The sequence below is a fragment of the Delphinapterus leucas genome, chromosome 13 (genome assembly GCF_059928025.1).
Source record: "Delphinapterus leucas isolate spDelLeu-1000000601 "Yukka" chromosome 13, BTC_Dleu_Yukka2, whole genome shotgun sequence".
Classification (NCBI taxonomy): domain Eukaryota; kingdom Metazoa; phylum Chordata; class Mammalia; order Artiodactyla; family Monodontidae; genus Delphinapterus; species Delphinapterus leucas.
In genome coordinates this window covers 41,615,475-41,632,742 of record NC_143141.1, presented here as the reverse complement: position 1 = coordinate 41,632,742, position 17,268 = coordinate 41,615,475, and the positions used below count along the sequence as shown (strand labels likewise).

Here is a 17,268-nt window from a genome sequence, read left to right as displayed (position 1 = left end):
TAGTCTTTCAGAGTGTTAAAACACCACAGAAAAACACATGAACAGGCAACACTAATTGGTTTTGTTTTGCTTTCCTTTGTTTTAAAGTCCCTTCCTCTTTTCTTTCCCATCTCTTCTACTTAGTAGCCATAAGATGGTTTTCATAATAAATAAACTAAAATATTTTTGAATAATCTGCTACTGAAACCATTAACTAGGAGAAAAGCACAGAATATTAATAGTCATAGTCCAGTGAAAGAAGTATTAACAACTTGGTTTGAGAGCAAAATAATAATAATAACATTCAATATATCCATTCTTCTGAGAATCCATAATCACTTTGCCCTTTTTTTTTTTCCCTGAGGTGTTTTCATTGCAGGAGTTTCACTCTACTGAGCTAAGTTGTAGGATCCCTTAAGCTAACAAGCATCTTTCAGATACTTTTCCTATAGTTTTTCTGTTCCAGATTATTTAATGCCCCCTCAGGAAAGATAAATTCATTTCTGCACACATTGGGGTGGGCTTTTGGAAAGTGGTGTGTTCATTTTCTGCACAAGAAATGGATCTTCTCTAGGATTTTGTACATCTTGATTTATTCTTGGCTTAGAGTTTGAAGTGGGTGCTCTTCTAAAGGGATTTATGCATAGGTTCACTATTTTTGTAGTTATGGCTTATATGATAAGCTTTTTATATTTAAAATCAATATGTAATCCTGTGGAGGAGCTTATCCCCTAAAACCCCATTTGTAAATCTATTTTAGCTTTGTTACACAGCACAGCCACAGTCTTCCATAGATTGATTAGGTACAGCGGTAGAATCCTATCAAATGGCCTGCTCTGATGATGATGCAAACTCTTTCAGGATTGCTAGTTGACTGGAACTAAAGATAAGACTTGACTGCAATCCCCCAATGTGCTCTTTACAAAACTAGTGTTAATTTTCATCAAAGTGCCAGGCTTATTTATAGTGGCAAGGTTGAAGGTTTACTACAAGAACTTTAGGTCCTTTCTATTAAAGTGTTTATAGGTATTTCTTTTGCCTTTTTTCCAAGGTAATTATCAACTTCAGCAAATAAACTGAATCAGGGAATGAATAATTGGCCCTATATATAAAAAAAGAGTTTTTTAGATTAACAAAACAGCTCAGTGCAGATAGACATAAACAGAATCTCTTTATTTTAACACTTTGGCTCAAATGCAGCATCAAAACTTAATCCTATTTGTTGTGAGAGGATATGGCTTTTGTAGCAAAAGTACACTGGAATCTTTAAATTAATCAAAACCCACATTGTAGTCTGTCCAAGGCAAAGTCAGTGCATCTAGCTAGCTGTTATAGGTGAGTAATCCTTTCTTAAAATGTATAACAAGTAACATATAAACTTACATTCAGGCTTTTAAAACATGACATTATATCTAGGTGAAGCTATTTAAAGAGGGATTTAAAAATTTTTAAATGTAGACCTTGAACATACAAATGTGAATCTTGATCAATTTTAAAGGTGTTATCAAATTTTTTTAAATCATCAAAATAGTTTACTTAATTTCCCAAATTAGCATTCAAATATGTGTGTGAATGTGTATAAATTTACTCCTGTGAGAAAGCAAATCCAAAGTAAAAGTAGTTTTGCTAGTGTAAAATCTACTCACTGCACATAGCTATTTTCTCCACAATTTGACTAATTATTTGTAGATAGATATTAATGTAGTGATGACAAATTTAATATAAAAAATCCTATAAATTTATGCTGAAACAGTTAAAATTCTAATGTCAGTTAAATTTGTGAGATGATGAAAATTACCTAAATATTCATAATTTAAAAATGTTTTTGTTACAGTTATGTGAAATGTCAGCACTGAGCTAGGAAAAGGTTAAGATTTTTTAAATTATTCAATACTTAATGGATTAAAAATATAAAATTGTTTCCTCTCCTATCCATATTGTTAAAACCTTATTTTTAAAAAAATTAAAGAAATATTGATATTTCTAATTACTAATTAAAACCTTAAAAGTGACTGGTCAAATATAGGGAAAGAATAATTTACTCAAGAAGATTGTGTCATTAAAATTTATTTTTTCTTTAAAAAAATTTTGTAATTTTCAACTTAATTATATTTTTTAAGTTTACAGTGGAGAAATTTTATTTCCCAGTAGTAAAGCTCTTATCAAAATGTTTTGGAAGTAAAGAATTATAAATTAAGCTTATAATCAGAATGATTTATTGAGGTTGGAAATGGAAAAATCCATATTCATCAAAATTGGTAATCTTAATAATTATAAAATTTAGTTACAAATCTTTTACAAATTTAGCAGGTTTTTCTCTGAGTTAATATTTCTAGAACTACAGTTACCTGAAATTAGACTAGATGACCTTTAAGATCTTTCCAACCTGGAGAGTCTATTAATTTATCTGCTGTGTAGAATGAAACTGATTAAGAACAAGAACCAGATTAGAAAATTGTCCAGCATTCCTGACCTCAGTTGCATTTAAATCCAAGGAATAAAATTGTGATAGATATGGCTTTTCTCCAGTTTTGCTGTTTCATATATTTTTAAAATTCTTACATTAAGAAAAAAACTTTCCATAGCAATAGTTTCTTTATTCCTCTCTATGCAATACAATACTTCACTTCTTTTTAAATAAGAATGTAATGTGACCAATTATTTAATGTACTTATTTGTGATGTTTTGTATCGAATGTGGGTAATTAATATATGGCATGTTTAATATATATGTGTGTATGTATTTGAGCTTGTAATGAAAGGAATAGTGATAAAATAGAATAAATTATTCTAGCTTTTTGCTGCTATTCTAACCTTTATTGCATGATGATGCATCTAATTTTTAATTTGTAAATACAAGATAGAATTCCCTCTAGCTCCATTTGGTTTCATAAAGCTGCTGAGCAGTTTGCTGTCTTGAATAAATTTTGCTTTGGAGGGGGTCGGGGGGATTTGAACCAGCACATTCTTGTGTGGTTTGTGAAGATTCACATGGTAACCAGCGGTGTGCATTGTTGGGTTTATCTGAATAAGCACCAGCCATGTGAGTTTTAACATGATTGCCCAGGGCAATGGAGAGAGAAGAGAGAAACCAGAAAGGATTGCACTCCTCTCTGTTTTTTGGAAAGTGCACTTGCTGGGGGAGGGGGCTACATGAGTCAGTGGCCAGGGTATTTTTTTTTTTTAAGCTGGTGTCCTGTTTCCCTCTAGGTCCTCATTTGTTCGGCTATCTGCCTCATCATCTACTTCTTCTTTTCATTGTTTACCTTCCTAATGAGGGAGGCGGGGTAGACTGGGGGTTGATTGACAGCTACAAGCCCTTACAGTCTGGCCAGAGAGCAGTTGGCTTTGGTTTCAAAAGTGCTTTAAATGTTCGATTTGGTCCTGTTTTTATTAAACGAAACTGCTGCTCATCTTAAGGAAATTATCAGACCAGCAATGATTAGGAAATATATTATTGGGGCCTAAAACCGTCAAAAAACTGCCCCTTCCCATGGAAGGAGCACTGCCCATCGGATTTTCCAACCGGGGTTTCAAAAAGAAGTATGTAATTTTTCCTTTGCAAAAGTGCTTTGATTTGAAACCACGCAGCAAACCTCTCCAAAAGAAAACTGGCTGTGATGCGATCGAGAGCTGCAGTGTAATGTTGCAGAGCAAATTTATTTTTTACTTCAAAGAAAAATGCTAATTAGCCGATTCACTACTTTTAAAGTTATTGTGAAGCATATGGCGCCCAGTGTGAGATACATCCAACTGCTAAAATAGAGCGAAGAGGAAATTAGCGAAGAATGGGCTGTATGGGGTGAGCATGGGGGTGGGGGAGGAGGATAGGTTCTCAGGCAGATTCTCTAGCCTTTTCAGGGTGATTTTATCGCCCATCTCTGCTTCCCGCCTCCTCATTCACCCACATTCCCCCCTCACCGCTCGGGCCGACCTCTTCTGGGCCTCCAGCTCTCCCTCCCCCACTTTGGCTGACATCAGGTGCGCACCTCCGCTGGCCACCGGCGCACACCTGGTCTCTTGCAGGTTCCAGCCCAGCCCGTAGCCGTCTCCATCTACGGAAAATACTTAGAAAGTAGGGTTTTAGGGGCGAAATCCTCATCACGACGGCCAAACTCTCCGTGAAACACTAGCTAGTGGCTCTGTAATATGGTTTGCAGAGAAATAAAAGGGAACTGGAAAAGGCGGGAAGGGGAGGGCCGGGTGGGGTGGGAGACCGGGTGGGTAAGGAGCCTCCCGTCCCCTGCAGACTGGCAGAAGACCGAGGCCCAGAAGCGACGCGAGCAGCTCCTGCTGGATGAGCTGGTGGCCCTAGTGGACAAGCGCGACGCGCTCGTCAGGGACCTGGACGCGCAGGAGAAGCAGTAAGTGGGCGGTGGGGTCGGGGTCGAGGCTCTGCCGCCTGCTGAGGGGCCGAGAAGTTTTCGGAAAGTTCAGTCCAGAGGTCCCGGGTGGGCCGGGGCAGCCTCCCGCTGGCCCCGCGAACCCCGTTCCCTCTGGGGCTCGGAATGCGGGGCGAGAGGAGAGTGCCGCTCTGCGCTCCAAGAAGAAAAATAATTTGGTTTCCTGTTTGACTTCCAGGGCCGAAGAAGAAGATGAGCATTTGGAGCGAACTCTGGAGCAAAACAAAGGCAAGATGGCCAAGAAAGAAGAGAAATGTGTTCTGCAATAGAAGCCAGACCAGAATCTTGACCAACATTTTATTAGCCTTGGGTCCCCAGACCAGAAAAAGTCATTCTCGTTGTTGATTTAAAACTTTTAACATTTTGTTTGGCTGGATTGTACTTCTTTACCACTACCACCACCTCTTTTCCTCCCTTTTTTCCAGACAGTGTACAGAACTCTGAAATAGCTTTGTTTAAGGATTGTGTGTGTGTTAATCATTTCCTTGAAATCATGTAAAATAGATTGCACAGACATCTTGTGAGTGATTGGTATTAGCAGTGTTCAAGAAACTGTTCAAAGAAGAAAGAAAAGAAAACTCTTCCCTCATTATTTTCCCTCATTTTTTGATGGAGAAAAATTTTAAAACATTTTTGTTGTTGTTGTTATTGTTAATAGCATAATGAGGGGTGGGAGGGGGCTTAAGAGGGAGGGATAAGGAAAATGTCATGAATGATTTTTTTCCAGTCCTGCCATATGTAACACTGAGTCTAAATTTTATAGTTAGATCATCTTCAATTTACTTATTAAACTGTGTTCTATTTACCAGTGGGATTTTCTGCAGTTGTTTTGCGTTTCACTATGAAAGATAATAGGGTACTTCTCCTCTGCTTTCTTCGGAGGATGGCCCTTTAACGTAGCCTGAAACAAGTCCTGTGATTTGAAGTGAGCTGTAAGGATGGGACTAATTGACATGCATCACTTTACAAAGACAGTCTTATCATTTGAGAATGCGCCATCTTTTTCTCTGGATAATTATTTATTACATCTAGCTTGGTTCCTACATTTTGTTGGGTCTCAAAATTGTCTCAAGAATGGTGTTAATATTTATTCTGTATTGATAAAAGTCTGTCTTGCCATTATGAGTAAATCCTCCAATTAATATTTTCTTCTCTAGCATAGCACTGTCATTTTTTTGTGAAAATGGTTATCTGTTTATTTATTACAATACTGAGTCATATATAAATTTTCAATAAAAGCAGAAACTTTCTTACCTTAAACACTGCTGCTACTTCTTTGCAATGAAAACTTGAGAAGTTTTTGTATTCATAAGACTTTTCATGTGGAAAAATGGTCCTCTTGAATGCAGGGCAGTATACTGGTCTGTATTTGGAGCTGAATAAGTTTACACCACCCCAGAGGGGCCCTGCTGACACACGAATGCGAATTGAAAAGCAATTAGTCATATTTTCTTAAGCAGTGTAAACTATCATCTTTTAGAGGGTCATCTCTTAACGATTTGAGGAGATTTGTGATTCGACAGCACTGAAAAAAATGTAATTTTCCATTGTTATAATTTTGCACTCATATGAGGAAGAACTATGACTTCTGATAACCGGCAAGACTGTAGATGCTGAAGTGAAAGGAAGAGGGTTATTGTTGGAGGGGAGGAGGAGGGTAAGTGTGTGCAGGTGTGTGTGTATGAGATGAGGGAAAGGGAACTTTCAACCAGAAGTTCTAAGCTACAGAAAAAACTGGCGATTTTATGGTAGTTTCCATCACTCCTCTACAGAGGTGTCTTGAAACAAAGAAAGCTCGTTCAACAAGTCTGGAGACAGAGAAAACAGTCCACTAGCATTTATACGTTAGCCTAGATCATACATACATATATACACATATACATATATGTACATATACAGACAAATATTTATACCAATACACACACAAATTCCTTTCGAAAACTATGCAGCCGCCAGTCTTTCAAAATGATAAAACCTTCCTACGGTAGAATTTCTTCACGACAAGGATTTTAAGAAGTTATTGAAAAGTTATCAGAACTAAATGAAATCGGGTATTTGCCGTCTTTATTAGAGCAGGAGAGCAGAGGGAGCTACCGCTTCCTGGGGGGAAGCTCTCAGAACCCGGCCCTAACCCCAGGGAAACCGGCAGACGAAAACCATCAGCCCGGAGCAGCCTGGGGCTTGGGTGACCGGCGTCACCCACTCCATTTACGCAGGATTCGGATTCGGGGAACCTTCCCTCTCGCGGAGCCTCGCAGAGAGGCGGCTCCCCCAAGCCGCTCGCGACCTGCCAAGTGACAATCCTTCGCTAGCCCCAGATTTGTTGCCCGTCTCCCTGCCCCTCCTGCCTCAGTCCCGAGCCTCGCGGGGTTTCCGTTGGGCTGCTCTGTGGCGCCCGCACGCCCCGCAGCGGCGGCGGAGCGCGGCCCCCGGGGACCATCGGGGTCAGGCCCGCGGCGAGGGCGCCGCATCCGGATTTCGTCGCGTGGTGCCCAGAGGCTACCCGGGCGCAGGCGCGAGCCCAGCACGCCTAGAGGCCGGCAATCCGAAAGCCCGCGCGGCGGCAAAAGAAGCTGTGGGCCCGGGGGTCGCCGAGGAGGAGGAGGAGGAGGAGGAGTGTTGGCAGCGGGCTTGCTTGGGCACAGCCCGCGGGCCGGTGCAGAACTTCCGCCCCTGGCCAGGATCCCAGGGCCCCGGAGCCAAACCCCTCCCCCTGTCCCAAGTGTCCTCCAGAGTCTGGCCCGGCCTCGAGGTCACCTGGATGCTAAAGCCAGGGCCCAGCTCCCACGCCCCTCCCCGGCCCGGGGCCCTCGAGCTGAGTCCACAGGCCCTCCCCGGGCGAGGCCCCCTATTCCCTCCCCGAGCTGCGGCCGTTGCTGGAACGGTCGAGGCTTCTGGCCCAGCGTCTCCCACCTGGATATTTGCCTAGCGACGGCCGCCTCAGTCCTTTACGCCACATACAAGAAACTTTCATCTCAGTCTCCCCCGTCTCCACTCTCCTCCCGCTCCCCTCTTCTCTCTTTTTTCTTCTCTTAATCCCGGGGTTTTATGGGTTGAGCATTAAAAAAATTCGCCTGCAATTTGGGATTAGATAAATACTCTCATTAGGGGGGAAAAAAATCGTGCTACTTGATACCTCCCAACTTCCCCGAGACCGCGGCAGCATCTGGAACCGAGAGCGCCCGGCTCCCGCTTGGCGGGCCCTGGGGACCGCCTGAGCACATTCCAGCGCGCACTGCCGCCCCACCTCGCCGCGCCGGACCTCGGCCCAGCGCCGCAGCTGCAGGCCAAACGGGGCCGGGAGGAGGCGGGAGTGCGAGAGTTTGCGGGACTGGGACAGGGCACGCACCCAGGCCTGGGAGGGCTAACCCAGGCACACAGCGCGCAGGCCCCGGCCGGGGTAGCGCCGGGCTACGGACGCAGTGCCGCCGAAGCTCACCCCAGGGCGCCGGCATACTCTTCCCGCTCACACTAGTGCGCTCCAGCCCGCGCCTTTCCCCAGAACCGAAAGCGGGGGTGTATTTCGTTTTTTTCCTTAAATCTCTGCACATTTCGGGGACTCGGAGTCCTGGGCCTCGCGGACTATTCCCCGCGGGGGCCTGCGGGAGCCAAAGGTGTGTCCCCGCTCGGGTCAGCGCTGCGCTCTGCGCAGTTTCTTTTCCTGTTAAGTCTTTTTCTTGTTCATGTTTTTACTTTTCTCCCGTTCTTTTATTGTTTTCTCTCTCTCTTTCTCTCCCTTTTGTGAATGGGCCGCGGTGTCTTTGTTCTGGAGAGAAGCGCCCGTGTCGCCGACTTTTGTGAACCAGAGAAGGATCTTGTAAAACCTTTTCTCCTTCATACTTCCCCACTCCCACCCCTCCTCTTTTGCCCCTTTGATTAGATGTTCCCTCATCGTCAAAAAAAAAATGTAATTTCGTTAGCCTGGCGGCCACTTTCTTTGAACATTAGCTCGCTTTCAGCTCCAACTTCAATTAGAAGGAGTTGATTTTGAGAGATCAACAAAAGGACCGACCAAAGCCTTATTAAAGGTCCTAAGAAGATCTCCCGGGTTCTTTGAGAAGCAGTTAAGGAAACAGTGTGCCCTCCATCATATTCTGTTACCGTATTTTATTCGGACTCCAAAGGAAAGTGTCGCTTGGGGGAGGGGGAAGCACTTTGAAGAGCGGCGGCCACGGCCCCTTTTCACTCAGCGGGCTCCCCCTTCCTTCTCCTCCACCTCCTCGCCCTGCGCCTGGTCCGCTCTCGGTGCCCGACCCTGCGGCCCCGCAGCGCCCGCGCTCCCCATCGCGAAGCGCCCGGTGGCTCCTTGACTCGCCCTCACACTTACTCCTGTTCAAACTTTTCACTCCGCCTGTTGAGGTGGAGGGGAGGGGGGATTAGGAAGAAGCGGTAGGAATTCCTCGAAAGGGAGTAAAGTGTCTAATATTCAGGAGGAGGTGCCATTTAAAAGAATTGCCTTACTCAGTGTTGGGGCGAAAACACTTTTTTTTTTGCGCTTTGACAAGTCCATCCAGGTAGACGTGTTTGAGAAGTTTGTTCGATTGGGAAATGGGCTTCGCCAGTACGAAAGATCCGGGGAGATCGCTTCAAGGAGGCTCCTGCGGCATGTGGGAAAGAAATTGAGGGCAGGGGTCTGTGGCCACGTTTTCCACCCAATTGTCCCTTGTAAAAGGAGAACGGGAAGGAGACAGTGTGAAAGAGAAAGTTTCCTATCCAAACCTTTCGATTCAGAAGTAGAGTGTGTGTGTAAGGGAGAGGGGACTCTGCGCTCCAACATTTCAAAAGAAGCGTTTAGGATTTGCAAACACCTTTCGTGGGGACTGGGAACACCAGGAGACGCCGAAGAGCAGGTAAGTGGCCGTGCCTCCCCTGCGGGTGCTGCTCGCAGGCGTGGGAGTCCTGAGGCGCCGAGGCGGGATCTGCGCACTGGGAGCTGCTCCCGCGCTCGGCAAAGTAGCCTGTGCCAGCACGAGCCGCCCGCGGCGTCCCTCTGCGGGTGGTGGCGCGGTGGATGAAGACACTGGGGCCCGCGGCGCCGGGAGAGGGGCCGGGGGCCCGCTCCCCTCCAGCCCGCGGCTCCCGGGTCCTCGCGCCCACCGGGCCGCCGAGTTGGGTGGCGCGCGGGAGAGCGAGAACCGGTTCTCCTGCACCTCGCCTCCTTCTGCCACTCCCTCCAGGGCGCCAAAAGGGCGAGAGAAGGGCGGGGAGCCCCGGGGCGGCCTTGGGACCGGCGTCCCCCTCCACGGCCTGGGCTCCCGCGCTGCGCTCGTCTTCCTCGCGTCGCTCTGCGCCGCGTTTGCCGCCAGTCGAGCCCCGGAGTTAGCGCGCGACCGGGGCGGGGCGGGCGGGCGGGCGGTGAGGGCGGGGTGCAGGGGGCGGGGGAGGGCGGGGGCGCGCGGAGGTAACCCCCGGCTCGTGCTGCCATTGCCCGGCTCCCTGTCACTCAGCCCGCGCGGGGCCAGGGATTGGCAGCCTAGCCCGGTTACGCACTCACCTCGCGTTCACATACCCGGGGAGGGCATTAGAAAGGTGATCAATCTTCATCAGGCTACATTTCCAATCACCTAAACAACCCGGCCAGACAAGCCACTCCGACAAGGTAAATCGCTTGATTTATTTAGTTTCCGAAGTGCCTCTGCGGGGCTTCCCCAGCCCCCACCGCCTCCACGCTGCACGGAGTGCCACGGCAACCTCGAGCCACCTCCCAGCTCTGCCCCTCTCACCCCCACCCTCCTCCTTGCGGCCCCTCGGCGCGGTCCTGGGCGAGGCAGTGTCTCGGGAGAGTGTAGGGCTTTGCAAACAAAGTGTGTGTATGAAATAAAGTGAAACCTGGAGGGACACGCACAAAGCCACTGGAAAGAAAGAGAAAGGGAGGAGGGAAGTTGGGGAAAGAAAGAAATCCGGGGGTCCTAGACCAACCGCCCAACCCGGCGGGTAATTCCTGTGCTGCTCTGTTTTGCAGGTTGGCTGCCCGGAAGGTCCGTGTGAGGGTGCGAGGTAGATGGTGAGCGGCCCCGGCAGCTGAGGGCAGGTAAGGAGAAAGCCGGGAGCCGCCCGGGACTCTGGGAATGCGTCGGTTGTTCTTGCCTCCCCGTCCTCAAACGGGCCCCCGCTTCCCAGGTCCCTGGCACGTGGGCGGGGCTGGGAGGCGACCTGGCTCCCCTCTTGCTGCGCTGAGGACCCCGGAGCTCTGCTGCGGCCCCGCGCCCCTCCCCCGCCTCCTCCGAAGTAACCGAGCTGAAGTGCTAAGTTTGAAGAAAGTCTGAAAACTCACGCAGCAGCCTAGATGAGTCGCCGCGGCTGATTCCCATTCTCCTTCGGCCCCAGAGCCCAGGCTCTTTCCCTTCTGTCGCCTTCCCTGCAAACTAGGTTCTCCCGGCCCAGGTCCCATGGGGACGGGAGCGGGAGGCTTCTTTAGCTCTAACTTCTTTCTTTCCCTAAACTCTCTAGTCCGGGTCCCAGGTCTGCTTTGAGTTCCTTGAAGCGGGGTAAAGCGACAGGTCCTCTGGGGTCTCAGTCCCACACCCCCAGCGCCACTTCCTGACCCCTGATTGTAGCGCCTCAGTTTGGGGGCAGCTGGGGAAGCCAGGCGTCGACCTTCCAGCCCGGGTCAGAGCGAGCTACGCCCCAGAGGCCTAGTTCTCTAGTCTCGATCGGATCCTGCGGCCGCGGGTTCAGCTAGTAGGATAGGCGGGGAGCGCACCGGACCTGCTGCACTCAGGCCTCCCAAATCCGCCAGACACTTGGGGCGCTGGGCAGGTCACCTTTTAACCCCGGCCGGGACCCCATTGTCCGCAGCCAGGACCGGCTTGCGTTGATGATAAACGGCCTGCGGCTGTGGCGAGGCGCCGGTGACCTCGGGCGGCGTCTTAGAACCGCCACCTGTACAGTGACCCTTTCTGGTCGCCTCTGCGGGACCTGGCCTTGAAACTGTGGTCGAGGTGTGGGTGGGATTCCGGGTAAGCAGTCTTTCAGCGGCTGGGCACAGAGAAGTCAACTGGAAGGGCGGCTGTAGGCTCTAGGGCCGGGACCCAGCCGAGGAGACTTTGGCAGGTCGCACTCTCCCAAGTGGGCAATGCGTCCTGGAGAGGCTCAGGTGCTGCTAGCCCTCCGCAGTGCCTCACCTGGGCTCTCCGGAGTCTACCTGTGCGTCCCACTTTCAAAGACGTTTGAAACAACGCCTCATGCTCTGGATCTCCTGCCGCCTGGGGGCCGAGCAAATGTTTTCTTGTGCGATGTGAGGCCCGTTCCCACCCGACCAGAATTTTGCCTAGTCTTAGCCGACTCTGCGGTTCAGGCTCTGACCTCCCAAGCTTGGCCCTGATTTTAACCTCTCCTCACTCCTAGTGTCGCCCTATGAGTGTCTGGCCCATTCCAAGCCCGAAAAGAGGAGATCATGATCCAACTATTTTACTTTTCAAAGAAGCTGTGGTCTTTGGGCTAAGGCCTTATAGAGCCGAGTTGACTGCCCTGTATAGTTCCATAACCGGCGTCCCCTCCCCATCCTGTGACTCCTTGCCTCGGACAAGACCAGGAAGCCGTGATGGCTGGGAATGACGGTTTCCGTGTGTCTCGTGTCTCCATAGGCCGGGCCCCCAGACGCAACAGAGCTTGAAGGACTGCGCAGTGGGAGCCCCGCACTGCGCCCGGCCCCGGCCCCCTGGATCCTTCGGGGCGCCTCCACCCAGCTGTTAGCATGATGTCTTACCTCAAACAACCCCCATACGGCATGAACGGGCTGGGCCTAGCCGGGCCAGCTATGGACCTCCTACACCCCTCCGTGGGCTATCCGGGTGAGCACCGGCCCCCGCCCCCGGCCCCTGCAAATCTTGGGGATCCCCAGCCTCCCGGGTTTAAGCACAAACTTTGTCGTGGATCGGCCCAGGGAACCGGTTGCCTAGTCTGCTTACGGTGCAGGACAGGCTGCAGGCTCGCAGGGCAGAATCGCGGGTCGGTGAGGATGGCCGGGGCGGCGAAAACGTGAGACGTGAGCCCTCCTTGCCTGGCTACACGGGCACCTTGTCACCCGTTGTGCTCCCACTGCCAGCACAGGGTGCATTTACCCACGGATGCGATTTCTCATGGGTGGTGTGTGCGTGCGTGCGTGTGTGTGTGTGTGTGTGAGAGAGAGAGAGAGAGAGAGAGAAAGGATCTATGCCTTTCCCCCCAACATTGAATGAGGAATATGGACACTTGCTAGGCTCTGAGAGGAAGGGCCGAGCTTGCCTTATGCAAAGCAACTGGCTGAGCTGAGGAGGGGGGATTCTCCCTCCCTAATTAAACTGTCCTCTGGACGGGTGGCCTGCACCAACTTTTGCACTGTTGATGTGGACGACTTGAGCAGAATCCTGGCTGTCTTTTCTAGGTTCCACTCCTTCACCCCCATTTTTTCCCTCGGAAAGTGTTTTCCAGGACGTGTTTCTGCACACCCCTTCCCCACCTTCCAGCCAGGGAGAGTGTTGGGAGGGGGCAGTGAAGGAAGAAAGATTGTATAACTTCTCTTCCTTTCTTAACCTCTGAGAGGCAGGGAAGGGGGCAGCCCTGGAGTACCGGAGACACTGGCTCCCAGTCGCTCACACATGCAGTTTCTCCCACCTGTGGCTGTCAGGCTCGGCCTCCCTGGGGAGTTGTTTTTGCTCGGAACTCGGCTTTCTTTTGCAACGGCCTGGTTCAGAGCCTGCCAGGGGCCGGTCCGCGTCCTCTAGCGCGAGTCCGCGTGGCCACCACTGACCCGACGCGCCCCCGCGTTTCCCCTCAGCCACCCCGCGGAAGCAGCGACGGGAGCGCACCACCTTTACGCGCTCTCAGCTGGACGTGCTCGAGGCACTCTTCGCCAAGACTCGCTACCCTGACATCTTCATGCGCGAGGAGGTGGCGCTCAAGATCAACCTGCCAGAGTCCAGAGTCCAGGTGCGCGCGCTCGCGGGACTTCAGGGTCGGGGGTGGGGTGCTGGGGCTGGTTGGAGAGGGCCTGGGAATGGGGTTCTGGTGTCGGGGCGGGCTTACAGCCCCTCTCAGACTCCCCCTAGCGCTGGGCCGGGCCTGGCAGAGGGGCCAAAGTTAGAGGAGCTAGCTTAGAGCCCTGGATTCCGCCCTTGGCCCCGGGGCGCCTTTGCTATCCGAAGTGCTTTTTAGGATTGCCGGAGGACAAGCGAGGCTCCCGAAGGCAACGTGCCCTGAGAGCCCGACACTTGCCCCTGCCTCTTTGGCCGCCCCAGGACTTGGCCGTTTCCTTCCGGGTCCTGAATTCTTCCTCCGCCCTTGCCTTGTATCCCGGGGATCCTGGAAATAGAAGAGTGGGGCTTGGCCAGAGCCTGGTGCCCTGTCTGGGAGTGCGCCCCACGGGTGGCGCCAGTTTGATTAGACATTTCCTTTGCCCAGAGAGGATGCCGAACGCAAAACCTGGCTACCAGCTTTGCTGTTTCTGTTTTTGCGATGAAAGGGACCCGAAAATACTGTTCGGATTATAACTCAGAACTCTCCTCAAAGGCCTTTTATCTTGCCTTTTTACCCCCAGAGGCTCGAGAGAACAGGAATGCCATGTCTTGTACCGGGGCCTTCCAGGAGGACTGAGAACTTTATGACTGTCCTATTTGGTTCCCCACTTGGAGCCAAGAAGTCCAACGAAATTCTGCCCAGGCTTCCTTCCCTAGTCCCCCGAGTACTGCCTCTGTTCAGCCTCCTGGCCTTGCTCCTGCTCCCATCCAAATTCTCGCCCTGCCCAGCACCTGACCTTCAGGGGCGGAGGGGCTCCGGCCTCAAACTCGGGGACTGTCCCCCACTCCGCGGCTTGCTCTGTGCCTCTCCGCAGTTTACCGAGCTCTATGCATAGAAGACAGGGCCTCCAAACATACATAGGTCTGTTGGGAAGCAGCCAACAGCATCAGTTTAGAGATGGCTGAACTTCTGGCTGGACAGACACAAATGTTCCGCCCTCCGGCAGAGTTGCGCTGGGGGTGGGGGGGAGTGCACATCCCTACTTTGCCAGAGGAGGGTCTTTGAGCAGAAGGATGGGGGAGGGTGGAGGAGCAGGGAATGCAGGGTCTGGCCGGGTCGGAGATAGGGAGGGGAGGAGGCGTAGATAGGAGAGGGATGCGGATCCTAGGCCGGGTGTTGGTCCAAGGGGCGGGGGAGTGGCAAGTTCTACTCTCCCCCTGACACACTCTCCCCCACCCGGCCCGCTGCAGGTCTGGTTCAAGAATCGTCGCGCCAAATGCCGCCAGCAGCAGCAGAGCGGGAGCGGGACCAAGAGCCGCCCAGCCAAGAAGAAGTCCTCGCCGGTGCGGGAGAGCTCGGGCTCCGAAAGCAGCGGCCAGTTCACGCCGCCCGCTGTGTCCAGTTCCGCCTCGTCCTCCAGCTCCGCATCGAGCGCTTCGGCCAACCCGGCGGCTGCAGCGGCTGCAGGCCTGGGCGGGAACCCGGCGGTGGCAGTCCCGTCGTCGTTGAGTACGCCGGCTGCCTCGTCCATCTGGAGTCCGGCTTCCATCTCGCCCGGCTCAGCGCCCGCTTCCGTGTCGGTGCCCGAGCCTTTGGCCGCGCCTAGCAACGCATCGTGTATGCAGCGCTCGGTAGCCGCAGGCGCCGCCTCTGCCGCAGCTTCCTATCCCATGTCCTACAGTCAGGGCGGCAGCTATGGCCAGGGCTACCCCGCGCCCTCCTCTTCCTACTTTGGCGGCGTGGACTGCAGCTCATATCTAGCGCCCATGCACTCGCACCACCACCCGCACCAGCTCAGCCCTATGGCACCCTCCTCCATGGCTAGCCACCATCACCACCATCCCCACGCGCACCACCCGTTGAGCCAGTCCTCAGGCCACCACCACCACCATCACCACCACCATCACCAGGGCTACGGCGGCTCGGGGCTCGCCTTCAACTCTGCCGACTGCTTGGATTACAAGGAGCCTGGCGCCGCCGCCGCTTCCTCCGCTTGGAAACTCAACTTCAACTCGCCTGACTGTCTGGACTATAAGGACCAAGCCTCATGGAGGTTTCAGGTCTTGTGAGCCCAGGAGTGGGAGGAAGAGAAGAAGAAACGCAACTACCTGCGCCCTCCGTGGTCCCCGTCCAGTTGTTGCTGCTGCTGCTGCTGCACTGCCCGCCTTTGCCTCGGCTTTTCCAGACCTGAAATTTCATGCTCCCAAAAGATGCCCATTGCTGCACTGCCGCCCTCATCTTTGTGCCACTTGCTTGGGGGATGTGCAAACCCTGCCCACCCCTTGGAAGAGGGGACCGGTGCTTCGGCTTGGCCCACAAGTTCTATACGGGAGAGCTGTGTGCTCCCCTCCTCAACCCCTAACGAACTCCTAAGTCACCATCTTCTAGTCTTTCTGGACAGTTATTATGCGCTTGCAGCCTTCGGAGGCTCTTCGCTCTGACTTGCTGTTTGAGCCCTACACTTTAATTTATTCTTTCTGGACACTGGAGTCACTAACTGGCATGTGTCTGCCTGTTGGAGTGCACCCATACTCTACTCCAAATCAAAACAACCACTAAGCGTTTCTCGCGTGCAGACTGCCGCCCCTTCAGCTGCCCTAAGCCCCGCTCCCCGCCTGCAGACCAGAGCTTCCTGGCGTTTCCTCCTCCCCAGCCGGATGCGCTGGGACGAGGCCCGGAGGGAGGAGCGCACCCATAGCCTCTCGCGCACAGCCCCGCCCTGCGTAGAACTGGCTCAGTCTTCCGCTTCGGCGGGAATGCTGTATATAGTCAGGTCCGTTCCAGGGACCACTTAAACTTTTTAGTTGCTGTTGGTTGAACTGAGCATATCTCGTCTTAGAGTCCAAGAAATAGAACTTTAAGATATATACAGCATATATATACACATATATATATAACAAAAGCAAAAAATATTTTCCCTCTGTCCCCTTTCCTCTCTTCCTCAAACGATGGCGCTTTTACTTTTTCAGTTGTTGCAAAGCTTCCCTGCCCTCTCACACCTTCTCCCTCTGTGTATTTATTAAAGAGAATCGTTTGGTTTCAGGAAGCTGCGCGCGGAGGATCGGGAGGGTCTGGGAGTGTGAAGGCAAGAGCCAAGTCAGGGTACAGGGGAGGGGGCTAGTCTGGGCCGGGGCGCAGGACTGAGCCCTTCACCAGGTCTAAGCACAGGGTCGCAGTTCCAGTTAAGAGATCAAAACCAAAAGAAAACAAAAAATTAAAATACAGCATTATGGAAAAACAAACAAACCCAGGCCCCAAACCCCGGTTCCAATTCCTCTGTCGGCTTCTCTCTCTTTAAACAACCCTGTTTTGTCTAGTGAGTTTTTAGTGCACCTTCATTCTCTGAAATCTGCGGAGGACCCACGCCTGTATATCAGTTTTGGCTTTGGCCTTTTCGTCCAGTAGGTGGGAAAGTAATTTGTAAATTTGATTTGTCCGATGTGAAGATCGCAAATTACTTGTTGAAATGTAAGGCAGTTCCCTTCCGCCCCCTTTATCTACATTATTTCCCGAAAATAAATGCAAATTAATGAACGGCTTGTCAGTGTTGCTCTTCTGCTTCCAGCCCAGGTCCTGGTCTTGGGTGGGTGGAGGGGACTAAAAAGAGGAACCCCCCGTGTTAATAACCCGCGTGTTAATAACCTGTGTGAAGCTGGAGGCCAAAAAAATGCTCTCCTAGGGAGGGTCCCCCCTCCCGGTCAGCCCGGCCTCTTCCCCCGGGCGTTTTGACCCCGTATCCCCTCTCGCCATCCAGGACAGAGACAGGTGTCAGGACTCAATTCCCGAAGCAATTCCTTTCTCTTCAGAGGCAGGAGCCTGGCACTGATTTCTTCACCCTAATTGCCTGCACCAGAAAGAAGAGGGGGAGGGGAAGAGGGTCGGGAGGCGGGAAAGGATAGGTCTGTAATGCTCTCAGAGCTGAGCCAAAAAGGAAAAGAAAACAAAACGAC

At 51.5% G+C, this 17,268-nt stretch overlaps 2 protein-coding genes across 5 annotated transcripts in view; both read left to right on the top strand.

Moving 5' to 3' along the window:
- EHBP1 (EH domain binding protein 1) overlaps positions 1–6,714 on the top strand; it is a 460,296-nt gene extending 453,582 nt beyond the window's left edge. Inside the window, exons 24-25 of one of the 3 annotated variants that reach the window (XM_089922339.1) lie at positions 4,228–4,342; positions 4,560–6,714. In XM_089922339.1, the coding sequence (XP_089778465.1) occupies positions 4,228–4,342; positions 4,560–4,650 (206 nt within the window). In that variant the 3' untranslated portion in view covers positions 4,651–6,714. The remainder of the gene's footprint in view (positions 1–4,227; positions 4,343–4,559) is intronic. The other 2 variants (XM_089922338.1, XM_022597318.3) reach the window with 2 other exon arrangements.
- Positions 6,715–8,229: 1,515 nt separating this feature from the next.
- On the top strand, positions 8,230–16,852 carry OTX1 (orthodenticle homeobox 1). 2 transcript variants are annotated; one of them, XM_022597237.3, is made up of 6 exons: positions 8,230–9,231; positions 9,829–9,980; positions 10,344–10,412; positions 11,968–12,174; positions 13,140–13,291; positions 14,569–16,852. In XM_022597237.3, the coding sequence occupies exons 4-6, from the start codon at positions 12,078–12,080 to the stop codon at positions 15,385–15,387; spliced, it is 1,068 nt and encodes a 355-aa protein (XP_022452945.1). In that variant the 5' UTR covers positions 8,230–9,231; positions 9,829–9,980; positions 10,344–10,412; positions 11,968–12,077; the 3' UTR covers positions 15,388–16,852. The 2 variants fall into 2 exon arrangements, with proteins under 2 accessions (XP_022452945.1, XP_030619062.1); XM_030763202.2 differs by lacking the exon at positions 9,829–9,980.
- The last annotated feature ends 416 nt before the right edge of the window (positions 16,853–17,268 follow it).